This window comes from Varanus komodoensis, unplaced genomic scaffold (assembly GCF_004798865.1).
Source record: "Varanus komodoensis strain SLA01 unplaced genomic scaffold, ASM479886v1 scaffold24, whole genome shotgun sequence".
NCBI classification, from domain to species: domain Eukaryota; kingdom Metazoa; phylum Chordata; class Lepidosauria; order Squamata; family Varanidae; genus Varanus; species Varanus komodoensis.
Window position 1 is genome coordinate 17,030,004 of NW_025335641.1, and position 12,595 is coordinate 17,042,598.

Genomic DNA, 12,595 nt, shown 5'->3' on the forward strand with positions numbered 1-12,595 from the left:
TTGTCAAAACCATACAAGGACCAGACAAAACCATTTACTGTGTGTTCCTGTAAGATTTAAAGAAGAAAGGAAAGAAATAAAATGAAAAGGGAAGAAAGATAATACAAACCTTGAGCAGCAATGTATTTTCTTGGTTCTTTGTAACCCTATGATAGAAAATTATGTAATATTATCCAATAATATTTGCATATCCATAGGAATCATGAGATCACAGCCAATGTTTTGTTTGGTATGGTTAAGGGAAGTCACTCACGTCAATATAACTTGCATTGATGTAATCCGATCCTAGTTCTCCAGGTATTGCAGAAAGTGCCACTCGATTGTAGTCATCTTTACACAGAAAGTATTAGAAACAGAAAGTCAAGCCAAACAGTATTGCATCTGAGGGCAGGAGCGATTGTGAAAAACATAATTCAGTAAGTACTTACATGGGAGAATATCAATGTAGCGGTTTTTGTTCTGGTTATAAGGTTTGCGTGCATCTTTTATAGAAAATTTACTGAAAACTCTGGGAATGCTCTGTAAAAGATAGCAGCATGCAATTTAGCATCAGGGAAACAACACAGGATGAAGAGACAAGCAGGGAAGAAATCACCATGCAAGGAATCCCATAGTGAGTCATCCTAAATCCCCTGGGCAAGGAGGGATGGGAGGACAAAGACACTCCATCCTCCGCCAATCACCTTCCTCCAGTTAAGGAGCATATACACAGGGAACCAATGTAAATTGGGCCGGCTTCCCCCTGATTCCAGAAGTTCTACTCTAAGCATAACTGTCTGACCAAATTCGCTAGTAAGGACATTTTATTTTTCTGCCAGTGTGTTATTGTAACTGAAATGGATGAAACTTTAACCTCTTTCAAATGATATGATAATTTACATATTAAATGTAGACAGCCAGTTAGGCATGGTGGTTACAGTGTTGACCTGGGAGAGCCGGGTTCTAGTCCCTGCTTAGTCCATGAGGCTCACTGGGTGAATTTGGGCCGGGAACACATGCTCAACCTAACTTAGATCACAGGGCTGCTGTTGTGACGATAAAAAAGTGCTCTGGAAGCTTCCTCATCGGGTTGAGAGTTTCCTATTCCACATTCCTGAGGAAAAGCAAACATCAGTACTCATATTTTTCAAATATAGTTGGCTTCTCTCTCTCTTTGGCAATAGGGCACCCACCTGAAATTCATCCAGGAAAAGTCTTCCTTCATCTGCTATCTTTCTTTTATATTCCTCCCACAATAATTCTGCAGGAATTGGTTCTATACTCTTCAGGTTCCTTTCATCATCTTTAAAACAAGTAGGGGAACATTTCCATGTAGATACACATTGCTTCAGATATGTATAATGTCAGTGCAATACATATTTAAGTAAATGGCTTACATATATTTGCATAGTAATATAACAAGTCCACAGTATGTTTACTGTGTGAACACAAAGGGGTGAGCTTGGACAAACCACCACCAAATAATTAACATGAATGATGTGATATTTTCTCTGAAAACATGCACCTTTTATCCCTCAAGATGTCCCCACAATTAACAAATGAATGAGCCCCTAAAATTAACACGGTGCCCACAGTTACAATCTGCAGTGGTGTTTCCTAGTTTTGCTTCTGGGAACTCTTCCTACATGAACTCATCTATGGAAAGCCTTGTACATTTGTGAGAGAGGTACACAAATCTGGAACATCGTAAGCAGGGACATGTGAATCAGCAAAACTCAACCTCTGAGTTCCATCTTCCCAGCTCAAGCCCATAACACATTGTCAGCCCATTTTTCTTTTTCTTTCACATGAAAGTCCATCCCTACTTTTGTACATATTTTTCCACATACCAATCATATCAAATGTGCATATCTTCAACATGCATGCTTTCTTCCCTCATTGATTAACATGTATTTGATCATATATATACACACACATACATTGTGAATTTTATTTTATTTTATTTTATTTTATTCTGCATTTTTAGGAGGTCCTGGGTGTTCTCTTCCCCCAGCTATTTTCATGCAAATATATGCATATTAATTGCATTTACATCTACTTATACCATGTTTTGGTCTACAACAACCATTGGGCTAATCCAGCAATGCACTTAATGGGAGTTTTAGACCAAAACATTTGGGCCACAAGTTGTCTAGTCTTGTCTTATATTCACAGCAGCAAAAGGAAGATTACAAAATAAATGGTGCTTTCAGCTACTGAGAAGTTCAGAGGTAGCTTATTAGGTTCAAATAATTCTTTGTCATTGCAACACATGCATCCATTTCTGGAAAAAGTTTCTACCCTCAGTTTCCAAGGAGTCTAGTCCAAGGCTGGGTACCACTGCCTTGTGATGTATCACAGGGTATCGCTTTACAGTGAAGCATCCCCTTGATGCCAGCTTTGCCTGCTAAAATACAGCAAGAGAATTGTTACCTCTGGGTACGAGCACCACGTCTTCATCTGCATTTCTGAAAGAAGCAAAAATAGTTATGAATGCTAAGGACTTTCTGTGTCTTCACAATCTCTTGTGTCCAAACTTTAGTTGTTTGCAATTGATTTGGAGATCATATACAGTGGTACCTCGGCTCACGAACACCTCAGTTCATAACCAAATCAGGTCACGAATAAAAATGTTGGCAAAATTTTGCCTCAGATCGCGAACACCACATTGGGTGACAATTGCGATTGCGCCCATATTCCCTGCATGATCATGCTCAGGGGATTGGGGAGATGGCCGCGATCGTGGTCGCGCTCATGCAGGGAAGACAGGCATGATTGTAGTCGTGCTTGGGGTGGGAGGGGTGGCTGCTATTACACGATTATGGTCTGGATTCTCCCTCCAAACAATAACCTCTCCCCACCCAGTGTTCTCTACTGTACTGTACTGTACTTTGTTACTTTGTTGTTCTTCGTCATTTTGTTTCAAATCGTTGTGATAAAAAAAATGGTTACAGAATGGATTAACCTTATGAACATTGAACCTTATGGGGAAATTTGAGTCACGACCAATTTGGGTCATGACCAGAGTCCTGGAACGGATTAAGTTCGTGAGCTGAGGTAGCACTGTATATACAGTGGATTTGGGTATCATGTTATGACTGTCCTGTAGCCAAAAAGAGGGCTTTAGAGAAACTCAAGACAAGTATTAGCATATTCTGGAGAACCCTAGTTTGCAGAAATTAAAACTCTAAGGAACTAATCCTGCTCAAAAAAGCAGGGAAACAAATCCAGTGAGGAATAAGGACAGTCAGGGATCACAGAATGCAAAACGTGGGAAAAATGGAGAACTGGGAGATGAAATGGAGGATCTTGACAAAGGCATGTTGCAAAAATAAGTCCCACTTGTTGAATCTTAATAAACTCCTGGCTTCTTTGCTATAGTCTGAGTGTATGTGATTCTGGTAATACAAATCTGGTGGACGCAGCTCTTTCTCATGCCTGCAGCTCCCAGGTCCCATGTAGGTTCACACTATTCTTTTTGCCCATATGGTTCTCCTGGGTAGATGACTTCTGGATTGGCTTGGAAAGAGGAACATGGGGGAAAGGGCCTATGCTATGTCATCATGCATAATTCCAGAGGAATCCAACCTCAATCCACATCTGAAGAAAAACACTGCAGCCTTTTTAGTAGGGAGAGGAAAAGAAATAATTGCACCTTGCTTTCTCTCGTTTGAGGATGTAGATTTTATACAGAACAATAAGTAAAGCCAAAGATGTCACAACAATAAGGAAAGCCAAAAATCCAATCAGGGCTTTAGAATTATCTGTAAAAGAGAGAGAGAGAGAGAGAGAGAGACAGAAGCTGTGATCCTGGAAAGTTTTTGGAAGCATAAATATTTTTTATACTCATGTGCCTTAACAGGTGAATTAATATAAACAGGAAATAAAACAGGGTGATGTAAACTGGAACTTACATCGTGTGTCCACTGTAACTGAGCGTATCTCTGAAGGAAATTTTCCATTGAAAAATGTTACCTAATAAATAGAAGGAAAGGAATATGCAAGGTTTCTTTCTGACTCCAAACAAGTGCGACGCACCAACCACAAACCATTTTATAGACTTTCTGTAATGCATCTTTCATCAAACCTAAAAAAACGCATTACGTGGTCTTGAAGGAAATTCCCTATTTTATGGGAGCTTTAATTAGCGAAGTCAATAATATGAATACACAAGGTAAGAGAGGAAATTGTTTTTTGGAAAAAGATTATTAAGGCTTTGCAATCTTCTGAAAGCTGAAGATCTGCAAAGATGGACATTCAAGTGGCTGGGTATGGCGGAACTTGTTACTGGTTCTACTCTTGAACCCTTTTCTGGGTTCTGGCATGTTGTGAACAAGAAGGCCCATGAAGTCTGGAATTCCTGTGAGCTGAAACATAATCTCAGAAATGGTATCATGTTTTTCCTCTGTTTTGCTGGAAACTAGAAGAGGCTGAAAAGGGTCAGCAATGTGTACTCAAAGTTGATATGGAGGAAATGCAAATGAGCCAATTCTGTAAAACTTGTAAGCATGAACAGGGCAATCCAGCAGGGTTGCATGACCTTTCCAGGCCCAAGAACTGCTTTATCGGAGGGCACATATGTGAGCCCAACAGATCAGCTCATACACATTCTGATGTTGTGTGTAGGGACAGAAGGACAGGATTATCTGGAGCAGCCATTCCCAGGTTGGAGCTGGGATGTTAAGGCTGAACCCCTTGTCCCAGCCCTGCTTGCAGCAAATCCAGAAGGAACCAAGCTGGAGAAGTCCCTCAAGGTCAACAACATGCCTCAGAGGGGAATAAAAATGGCGCATTGGGAATCAGGGATGGGAGGGGCTGGCAGAAGATGCAAGTTGCCTCCTGTTGCTGTCCCAGCTGTAAATGCACAGCACAAGGTGTGGCAGCTCCCACTGGCCTTCACTCCACACATTAGTGGCACATCTGCTTCTGCATTCAAAAACTGATGTGTATCTCAGGTAGAGACCACTGGATTTTACCTGTAAGGAATTCATAGGCTGCTTTTTTCTTTAAAAAGTAACCAGCAGGGCCAACGTGCACTACCCCAGTGCTAAATTCAGAATGACACGACCTACCTTGAACGTATATCTTGTCAAGTAGTAAAGGTCTGTCACTTCGAACTCACAGTGGCTCCCATTCCTACTGCCACCATCCCATTCCAACATGAAGTGTTCCATTGGTCCATTAATTTCCTTTGGTTTGGTGCAGATAATGCGCACGGCATTGTTTGCGTTTTCTGTTAAGTGTGCTTTGAGGCCTTCCACAGGTTTTGGTGCTGTTAAAAATTAAAAAGGGTTACCTCAAAGGGAAAGATGAGTTTGTTTTATGGGTCTTTGGAAATGGAACATGACATTTTAAAGACAGGTTCCTGCTAGTACTGATACGAATGACAGATTGGAAAGGTTTTTACCACAACTCAGCTTTATGTAAAGTGGATAGCCATTGCATATGGGTAGCTCTGTGTCCCCTCATCTTCTCTCCCTTAATAATGTGGTACTTTTTGCACTGATAGCCATGGTGCCATTGGACTCCCAGTCTGTTCATCCTACACAAAGCAGCCAGTGCTGTGGACACAGGCCAGCAAAACGCACAGCATGCAACACCTTGCATGTCCTTTATTTTTGTTTGCAGGACCGGAACCAGCATCTTAACTCCCTGAAACGTGGCCACATTGCACTGTGCCCCCTTGATATTCAACATGGTTTTTTTCCTGGTCCAGCATTCTAAACACCCGCAATCAAACTGACCGTCTTACTAATTTCCCACAATGCACCAGCTTAGCCTCACTCTGGGGAACTGTGGGCAATTACAAAGGCAGCCAGAACCAGCTGCCCAGGGCTGGTTGGAACACTGCCACTAAGGCCTGTGGATAGAGATGACGACTCCCCAGAAAGCATGGGCCTTTCAGATTTACAGCTGACCTTAGCTGCATGGTTTAAATCTCTATATCCTACCATTTTGATCGATGCAATGGATTTCTAGGGTGGATTACATAATTCAGGGCAGCAGAACCTCAGACTTGTGGCCTCAGTCCAGCCAACTCCTGGAATGGCCACATCCCTTTACTTGGTCCTGCGCCCTTTCTCCTAGGTACCCACTGGTCATTGGTTTCCTGGTTCTTGTGCAGCTTTTTGCTCCATTCCAGAATGCCTCTCCTAAGACTTAGCTACTGGCCATCACACCTGTCAGCTACAACATATGGGTCATTTTGACACCACTCCTTTTGACTTTCCCTCCACACCATCAGCACCACCAGCAGATTATGGCCCTAAGAGATTCTCTGAAAAGGAGTTTGGCTCACATGCTGAAAAAGCTCCAAATATCCTGCACTGAACCTGGGTTTTTATCGGAGGGTTGGGACTTGTGTGGGAAAAGAAACACCCACATGGAAATACTAGGGTTGTGGAGAGAGAAACACACATCCTCGGCTGGGGGATACCCATACGGCCCAATATGACTGCTTCATTGTGCAGCCATCTTTCCTCCCTATCCGCCCCAGACCTGTTGCTGTATATCACAGCCACTAGTGAAAGTTGCCATGTTTGCTGTGGAAGCAGAAAGGTGGCAGGCTCCCCTCTACCAGTGCTTCACTGCTTATCTCTGGTCCCTCATCACAGGCCACAGGATAAGAGCAATAAGAGTTCCTTGACAGCACTAGTAAGAAAAGCCTTTGCTTGTTTCCAGTCTGGAATGAGGGAGCTGAGCTAAAGGAGGAATTGCTGTTGTGTCTAAAATCTGTGAGATAAAGGCTAAAACAAGGCTTAAAAGCCTCAAGAAAAAAGACTTCTGCCCGGTGCTGAAAACTTATTAGAAGAAGAGACACCCTGCTATAGGTGTGCCAAAGATGGCATTAGCCAGCCAGCAGCCAGCACATCTCAGACAGCAAGTGCACGAGGCATCTGGCGTATCAGTAAGCTGAGGTAGGAGCAAGCATTCCAAAAGCAGGAGGGGACGTGAGAGACTTTAGTCCCAAGTCTTATCAACCACCACTATGTGTAGAGGTTGCTTGCCACTTCTGACTACCAAATCCCAGCCTTGCACTCAATGCCTAAGCAAAATGTTTTGGTTCTCCCATTGAAACTCCTCGGGTGATTTCCTTGAAAAGACTCTCCAAATAGGATCAGAATTTTAACTTAGATGACACACACCTATGGGGCAACGCTATGCCTTTGTAGAAAGACAATTAAGATATGTGTGGTCTCTAGAATACTTAGACGTTTTATTATTACTTTTCCTGGAAAAGATTATCCTGAACCACCTTTAAACCTTGGCCACTACTATAGCAAACACCCACGCACACTCAGCACTGGCTTAGGGCCTGTTACAAACAGGTCTGTTACAGGATTGCCATTGCTCCATCATGGTCTCCATACTGCTTTACAGGGAGATGGCCAGAGAGGCAACTCTGGCAATCCTTCTTCCCAAAGTGTTGGCCCCACACACTGCATCCCAGGTGTGCAAGATCAAGCAAAGTTGATATCACTTGGAGGCCAACTTGGAATTCTATTGAAACACACTTTGAGTCTTTTTTTAAACCTTAGAAAGCTGACTAAGGGAACAATCCTATGGCTGCTGGATGCTGTTTAGATGTCCAGAGGAAATTCAGATTGCCAGCCTCAACCCTGGAACACCTTTGGTCTGCCCTCACAGCCAGTGCGTTTTTTCTTTCCACACCAGCTGAAGCTCTGAAGTTGCAAGTGTGACCTTGGAGAGGCCACTCAGGGAAATGGGAGGAACATGACTAAGCAATAGGAGTGCCATGATAATCCTCAGCTCTACCCACCTGCCCCTGGATGCCCATACAGGTAAAATTCCTTTGCAGCCCTATCCATCGGTATTAGCAAACTATGGATATATTTCATGCAGTAGGTGGGGGAGAAGTTGGTGACAGTGACAGCAAAGCTGAATAACTGTAAATAGATAGCCCAAAGGAGGTTCAGTCCTTTAGGCTGACTTAGAACTGCACCCACACTCTGGCTGTCTGCATGGCCAGTCTGAATCAGCCTCTGGGAGAAGCCTGGAGCATCATAGTGAATGGCACTCTGCCTGCTGTTCCAGCAAAGAGGACCACCCCCCACCCCACCCCAGGTAAGTGGGGTGGCAATGTAAGCCAGGTGGCAATGCAAATAGTCGTGGAATGTAGGTGGATTGTATGTGGCAAGAACCTAAGTAGATGAGAAGCTATGGAGTTAGTACAGTATTAAAATAGCATAACTTACGTGCTGGAGCAGTGGTAACATTTTTGGTTTCTCTTTCCCCCGCAAGTATTTTATTATTCCCCACTGTGTATGCCCATACACTGCAGCAATACTTTGTATAAGGGTTTAAATTAAACCACAGATGTGAAAACAATGAAGTGTTTTGAAGCTCTGGAATGAAAACACATCAATATAAGTAAATTCATTCATTTTGTTTCAATAGCCCCAATAGCCAAAGCTCTCTGGGCAGCTTAGGACAATTAATAATATACAATTCAATACAGTATAAAACATAAATAACTATAAAACATCATAACACTTCTCTACAAACATTTAGAACCAATGTTAAAACTGAATTGAAAGAACTAAGGTAGGTAGGTAGGTGCGTACATACGTAGTTTATTATATTAAGCCATAGGCCATTACAAATTTACAAAGCCATAAGATACAATTTGGCAAAGGAGAACTTTAAAACTGATATACCAAGTTAATTAAGGCTAGAATAGTTAAAAAGGAATAAAAGGTAAAAATGGACTGTCCATGTGCAAGACACTAACCCCTTTGAAACCTCCCTTGATCTTAGCTGCAAAGGCAAAGAAAGAGACTCTGTATGACATGTATACATCATGGTCTGATAGCACAAATAGCATTTTCAAAAAAATCAGACCATGCATTTATAGTAGATAGAAACCAGTCAAAAATTTGTCTGTCGACAATAGATAATGTATCGAGGAAGGTTCTCCACTTTGAGGGATCCACAGACGTCGACGTCCATTGGAAACTTAAAGAACTAAGACACACTGACATAACTAGATGTGTCAAAGCAGCTGACATTCTACTCCCACATGTGCTCCCATGTGCTATTTAGACCTGTCCAATGCCTTGGCATAGAGGATAACCTTAACCTGGTGTCGGAAGGAGGCCATATGGGCCTCACTGGGGAGCTTCTTTCATAATAAAGGGCTACCACCAAGAAGGCCGTCTTCTTTGTTGCCATCAACTAAGCCTCCCTCAGAGGTGGCAGTCGGAGGACCTCGGTTGTGACATGTAATGTCTGGGAAGATGAGGGTTCACAGAGGCACTCTGCCAAGTATTGCAATCCCAAGCTGTGTAGAACTTTATAAATTAAAACCAGCTTTGTGAATTGGGCTCAGAACTATATAGGCAGCTGGTGCTGGCAGGCCAGAATCTATCAAATAACTTTTTGTACCATCTGCATTGTGTTGTTGCTAGGTCCTTGAGGTCCTATTTTAGTGGAAATTGGGGGTATACATTAAATAAGTAAAATAATTAGGGTTGGCTGTATCACCAAAAAAAACCCAGAGCATTGGTGAAATGAGGTGGCAGGACTACACGAACAGAAACAGGTTCACTTTTCAATAAATCCAGCATCTCAAAACATTAAATTAAATTAAAATTCTGTCATTTCCATGGGCAAGATCCAAATTGCGTTTACTGAAAAGTCACTTTAAAAGCACCACAAAAAAAGATGCAGGAGGACACCGTTTGCATAGCTGAAAGATATAGATGCAAATTCAGAAATAATTCATAGAATTTACATTTCACAAAAGACAAGGCAATTTTCTGTATAAGGAATCCCAAATAAACTCTTTGATTTATTTTACCCTCCATCACTCCCATGTCTCTCTTCAATTAATTTTCCCACACTAATTCCCTTCTCCAGATCAATTCTTCCTCTTCAATTATTATTCCCCCCATTCTTTATTACTTTGCCCCAATAAAGCGCAAACAGAATAAGTAGCATGTGAATAAGGCCCAATAACAGGGACCCAATTCAAGCAGTGGAGTGGACTTTGGAGGACCAGTCTGGGATACTAGAATTTCTTCTCCACAGCTACTGCAACTGGCAGCCATGAAATGTCTTGCCACCTCAACTCTCCATCCAGGCACACACTTCAGAGCTTTACTTTCCAACAAAAGAATCTCTCTTTCCTCCCCCCCACATCCCCCACACACAGCTTTTTCTCCAAAGCAAAAATTACCAAGAGATCATGCATGAATGTGTTCACCTAAGGCCCACCCTCAATTACCATGAAGATCTGAAAAAGAGGTCGTTCGCATATTAGGCTGACCGTGCTTACAGACTCCTCACATGTGGGAACCCTGCGTTATCAGTGGCGTGTACAGGGATGTTGGAGTAGGGCTTAGGTGTGTGCCTGAGCCCTGTTTTAGTCATTTTCTATTACAGACAAACACCTACGTGGGATCTGAGTCATTTTTGGTTCCCTGCGGCTGCTGCTACTTCTCATAATTTGCTTCTTCTTTGCAACAAGCCGCTTTCCCTTTCTCATTCTCATTGTAGTTGCCTGGGCAATTACTCTTCCACAAAGAATAAGATTTCAAGGCACGTGGAAGAAGATTTAGATAGAAGCACTCCTTCAGATAAGCTGGAGATGAGCAATCTCCTTTCTAGGTACCTTAGATGTTCCAGATTGTTTACTCCCAAATTAGTATATTGCCCAATCTGTTAATGAATCCAGCTGAACAACTTGTTAAGGGGGCACACAGTAAAATAATAGGGCTATTTATTCATGGCTTCCTCTTGGGATAAGAAGGTCCCCATTAGGGGCGCTTTTCCAGTGTGCAGTTCTACAAAGCCACACCATAGCTAAAAGAACAGGATAAAGATGATGGTGGAAAGCCAAGCTTAGAAAAATGATTTAACAGGACTGAATTTCATCCTACACACTTCAAAAAGGGAAAGATCCTCTGAAAAATGTGTATGGGAATTTACAGAAAACATACATACCACAGTGATACTGTTGCTTCCAGTTGCAGATTTCAACCATGTAGCCATCAATAGGGCCATTGGATTTATTACGTGGTTCAACCCAAGTTAATGATATATTAGTTGCATGTACTTCCAACTGAACATTTTCAGGTTTGTTTGGCTCTGATAATAGGAGATAAGCAGAAAATTCACTTTTGAAAAGCACCATATATACCAACGATACATCAACAATTAAAAATGAGGCAATTAAAAAGAAAAAAGAAACAGTACAAGCACCACCAAGCAGCAGATTATACATGAACAATGAACATTGGTTGGTTGGTTGGTTGGTTTATTGCCACTTCTGTGCTACCACATAAGCTGAAGATTCTGTGGGCAGCTTCAAATGCTTCATGAACATGAAGAGAAAGGATAGCTTTCAGATATATGGGTTTTCCAGTTCCAGGCAGGGGCAACTTAAAAAACAGACTGGTGAGGCTCTTCTCTTCAGATGATTGCCTTCCACGGGTGCAAGAGTGGGCAGGGGGAGTGCTCGTTCTCCTCTTGTGCTGATTTTAAACATTTTTGAATGAGTGCATAGAGGTAGAGTTTGAGCCAACCAGAGCAGGACAAGTTTGTTGCTTTAGTTAGGTTACTTTGCTTTGTGGGCAGTGCCTTGGCTGCTGCTTTGAGGTTAGAAATTTGACCTTGGAGAGGAAGCAAAGGGAGCATTCTGTGGGGTGGGAAGTCAAGCAGCCTGGCACCACATGGATATGAAATTTTCCTCATGTTGCACACTGCATGCTTGGAAGCCTTAAAGCTTGGGAGCTTCCAATCATCAAAATCACACTCAGTGGGATTAAGTTCTTTGCCATCTTGCAGTTGAGCAAACCATGGGTTATTTTTCTATTTCTGGTTTGATTTTCTCCCTCTCATTTTGTCAGCCTTCAGAACACTTCCATTATCAGGCTGCTCCTTTGTTTTAGGACAGACACCAGTACAAACAACCCACAGATAAGCCACAGTTCTGGGCAGCAGAACAAGCCATGGTTTAAATAAGCCAAACTTTATGAACTAACAAGTAACCATCAGTTATGTCTGCTGTTTATAGTTAATGATCTGTTTGTGGGAATGGATTCAGAAGTAATAAAGCAGATTTCAACAGATGATGGCTTATGTTAGAGAAACTTTTAGTAGCCCCTGGTATAGGGAATGTAGATTTCATTTCCTATTTACTCCTTATGCTACATCTTGAGCATTCCAGAACACAGAGTGAAGGATTGGTGGGAGGACCAGCTGCAGTCTAGGCTTCGCCACATGCCTAGGAACCTTGTTTGAGCACTCTGGACAACACGAGTTTAGAGAAATGCAACAGCAGAGGCACAGAGATGGCGACAGAAGAAAAATGTTGGCAGTAGGGCCAAGAGGTATGCGAATGCATGAACTGGGCTTTATTCAGTTGTATAACAGCCTGTCTCTGAGATAATATGGTGCTGCATTTTTGCTTTTTTAATGTGGCATTCCTTGTACACTGCCTTGATCGCAGAGAAATCCAAGAGTAAACCCAACACATGCACAAATAAAACTGCTTTTTTCAATTGCAGCAGCCTTCACACTCAAATAAATAGAACAAAACAGGAGTAATATCTTGTCTTTTCTCTTCTTCTCTTACCCTGTATCATTCAAAGAG

General features: G+C 42.2%; 1 protein-coding gene across 4 annotated transcripts in view; it reads right to left on the bottom strand.

Annotated features, from left to right (window-relative positions):
- Positions 1–12,595, bottom strand: part of PTPRC (protein tyrosine phosphatase receptor type C) — an 85,545-nt gene that overhangs the window by 19,594 nt on the left and 53,356 nt on the right. For all 4 annotated transcript variants that reach the window (XM_044432268.1, XM_044432269.1, XM_044432271.1 and 1 more), the window contains 10 exons: positions 10,945–11,088; positions 8,196–8,345; positions 5,052–5,251; positions 3,894–3,954; positions 3,635–3,743; positions 2,413–2,447; positions 1,173–1,282; positions 429–519; positions 254–330; positions 110–146 (listed from right to left, as the gene is read on the bottom strand). In XM_044432268.1, the coding sequence (XP_044288203.1) occupies positions 110–146; positions 254–330; positions 429–519; positions 1,173–1,282; positions 2,413–2,447; positions 3,635–3,743; positions 3,894–3,954; positions 5,052–5,251; positions 8,196–8,345; positions 10,945–11,088 (1,014 nt within the window). The remainder of the gene's footprint in view (positions 1–109; positions 147–253; positions 331–428; positions 520–1,172; positions 1,283–2,412; positions 2,448–3,634; positions 3,744–3,893; positions 3,955–5,051; positions 5,252–8,195; positions 8,346–10,944; positions 11,089–12,595) is intronic.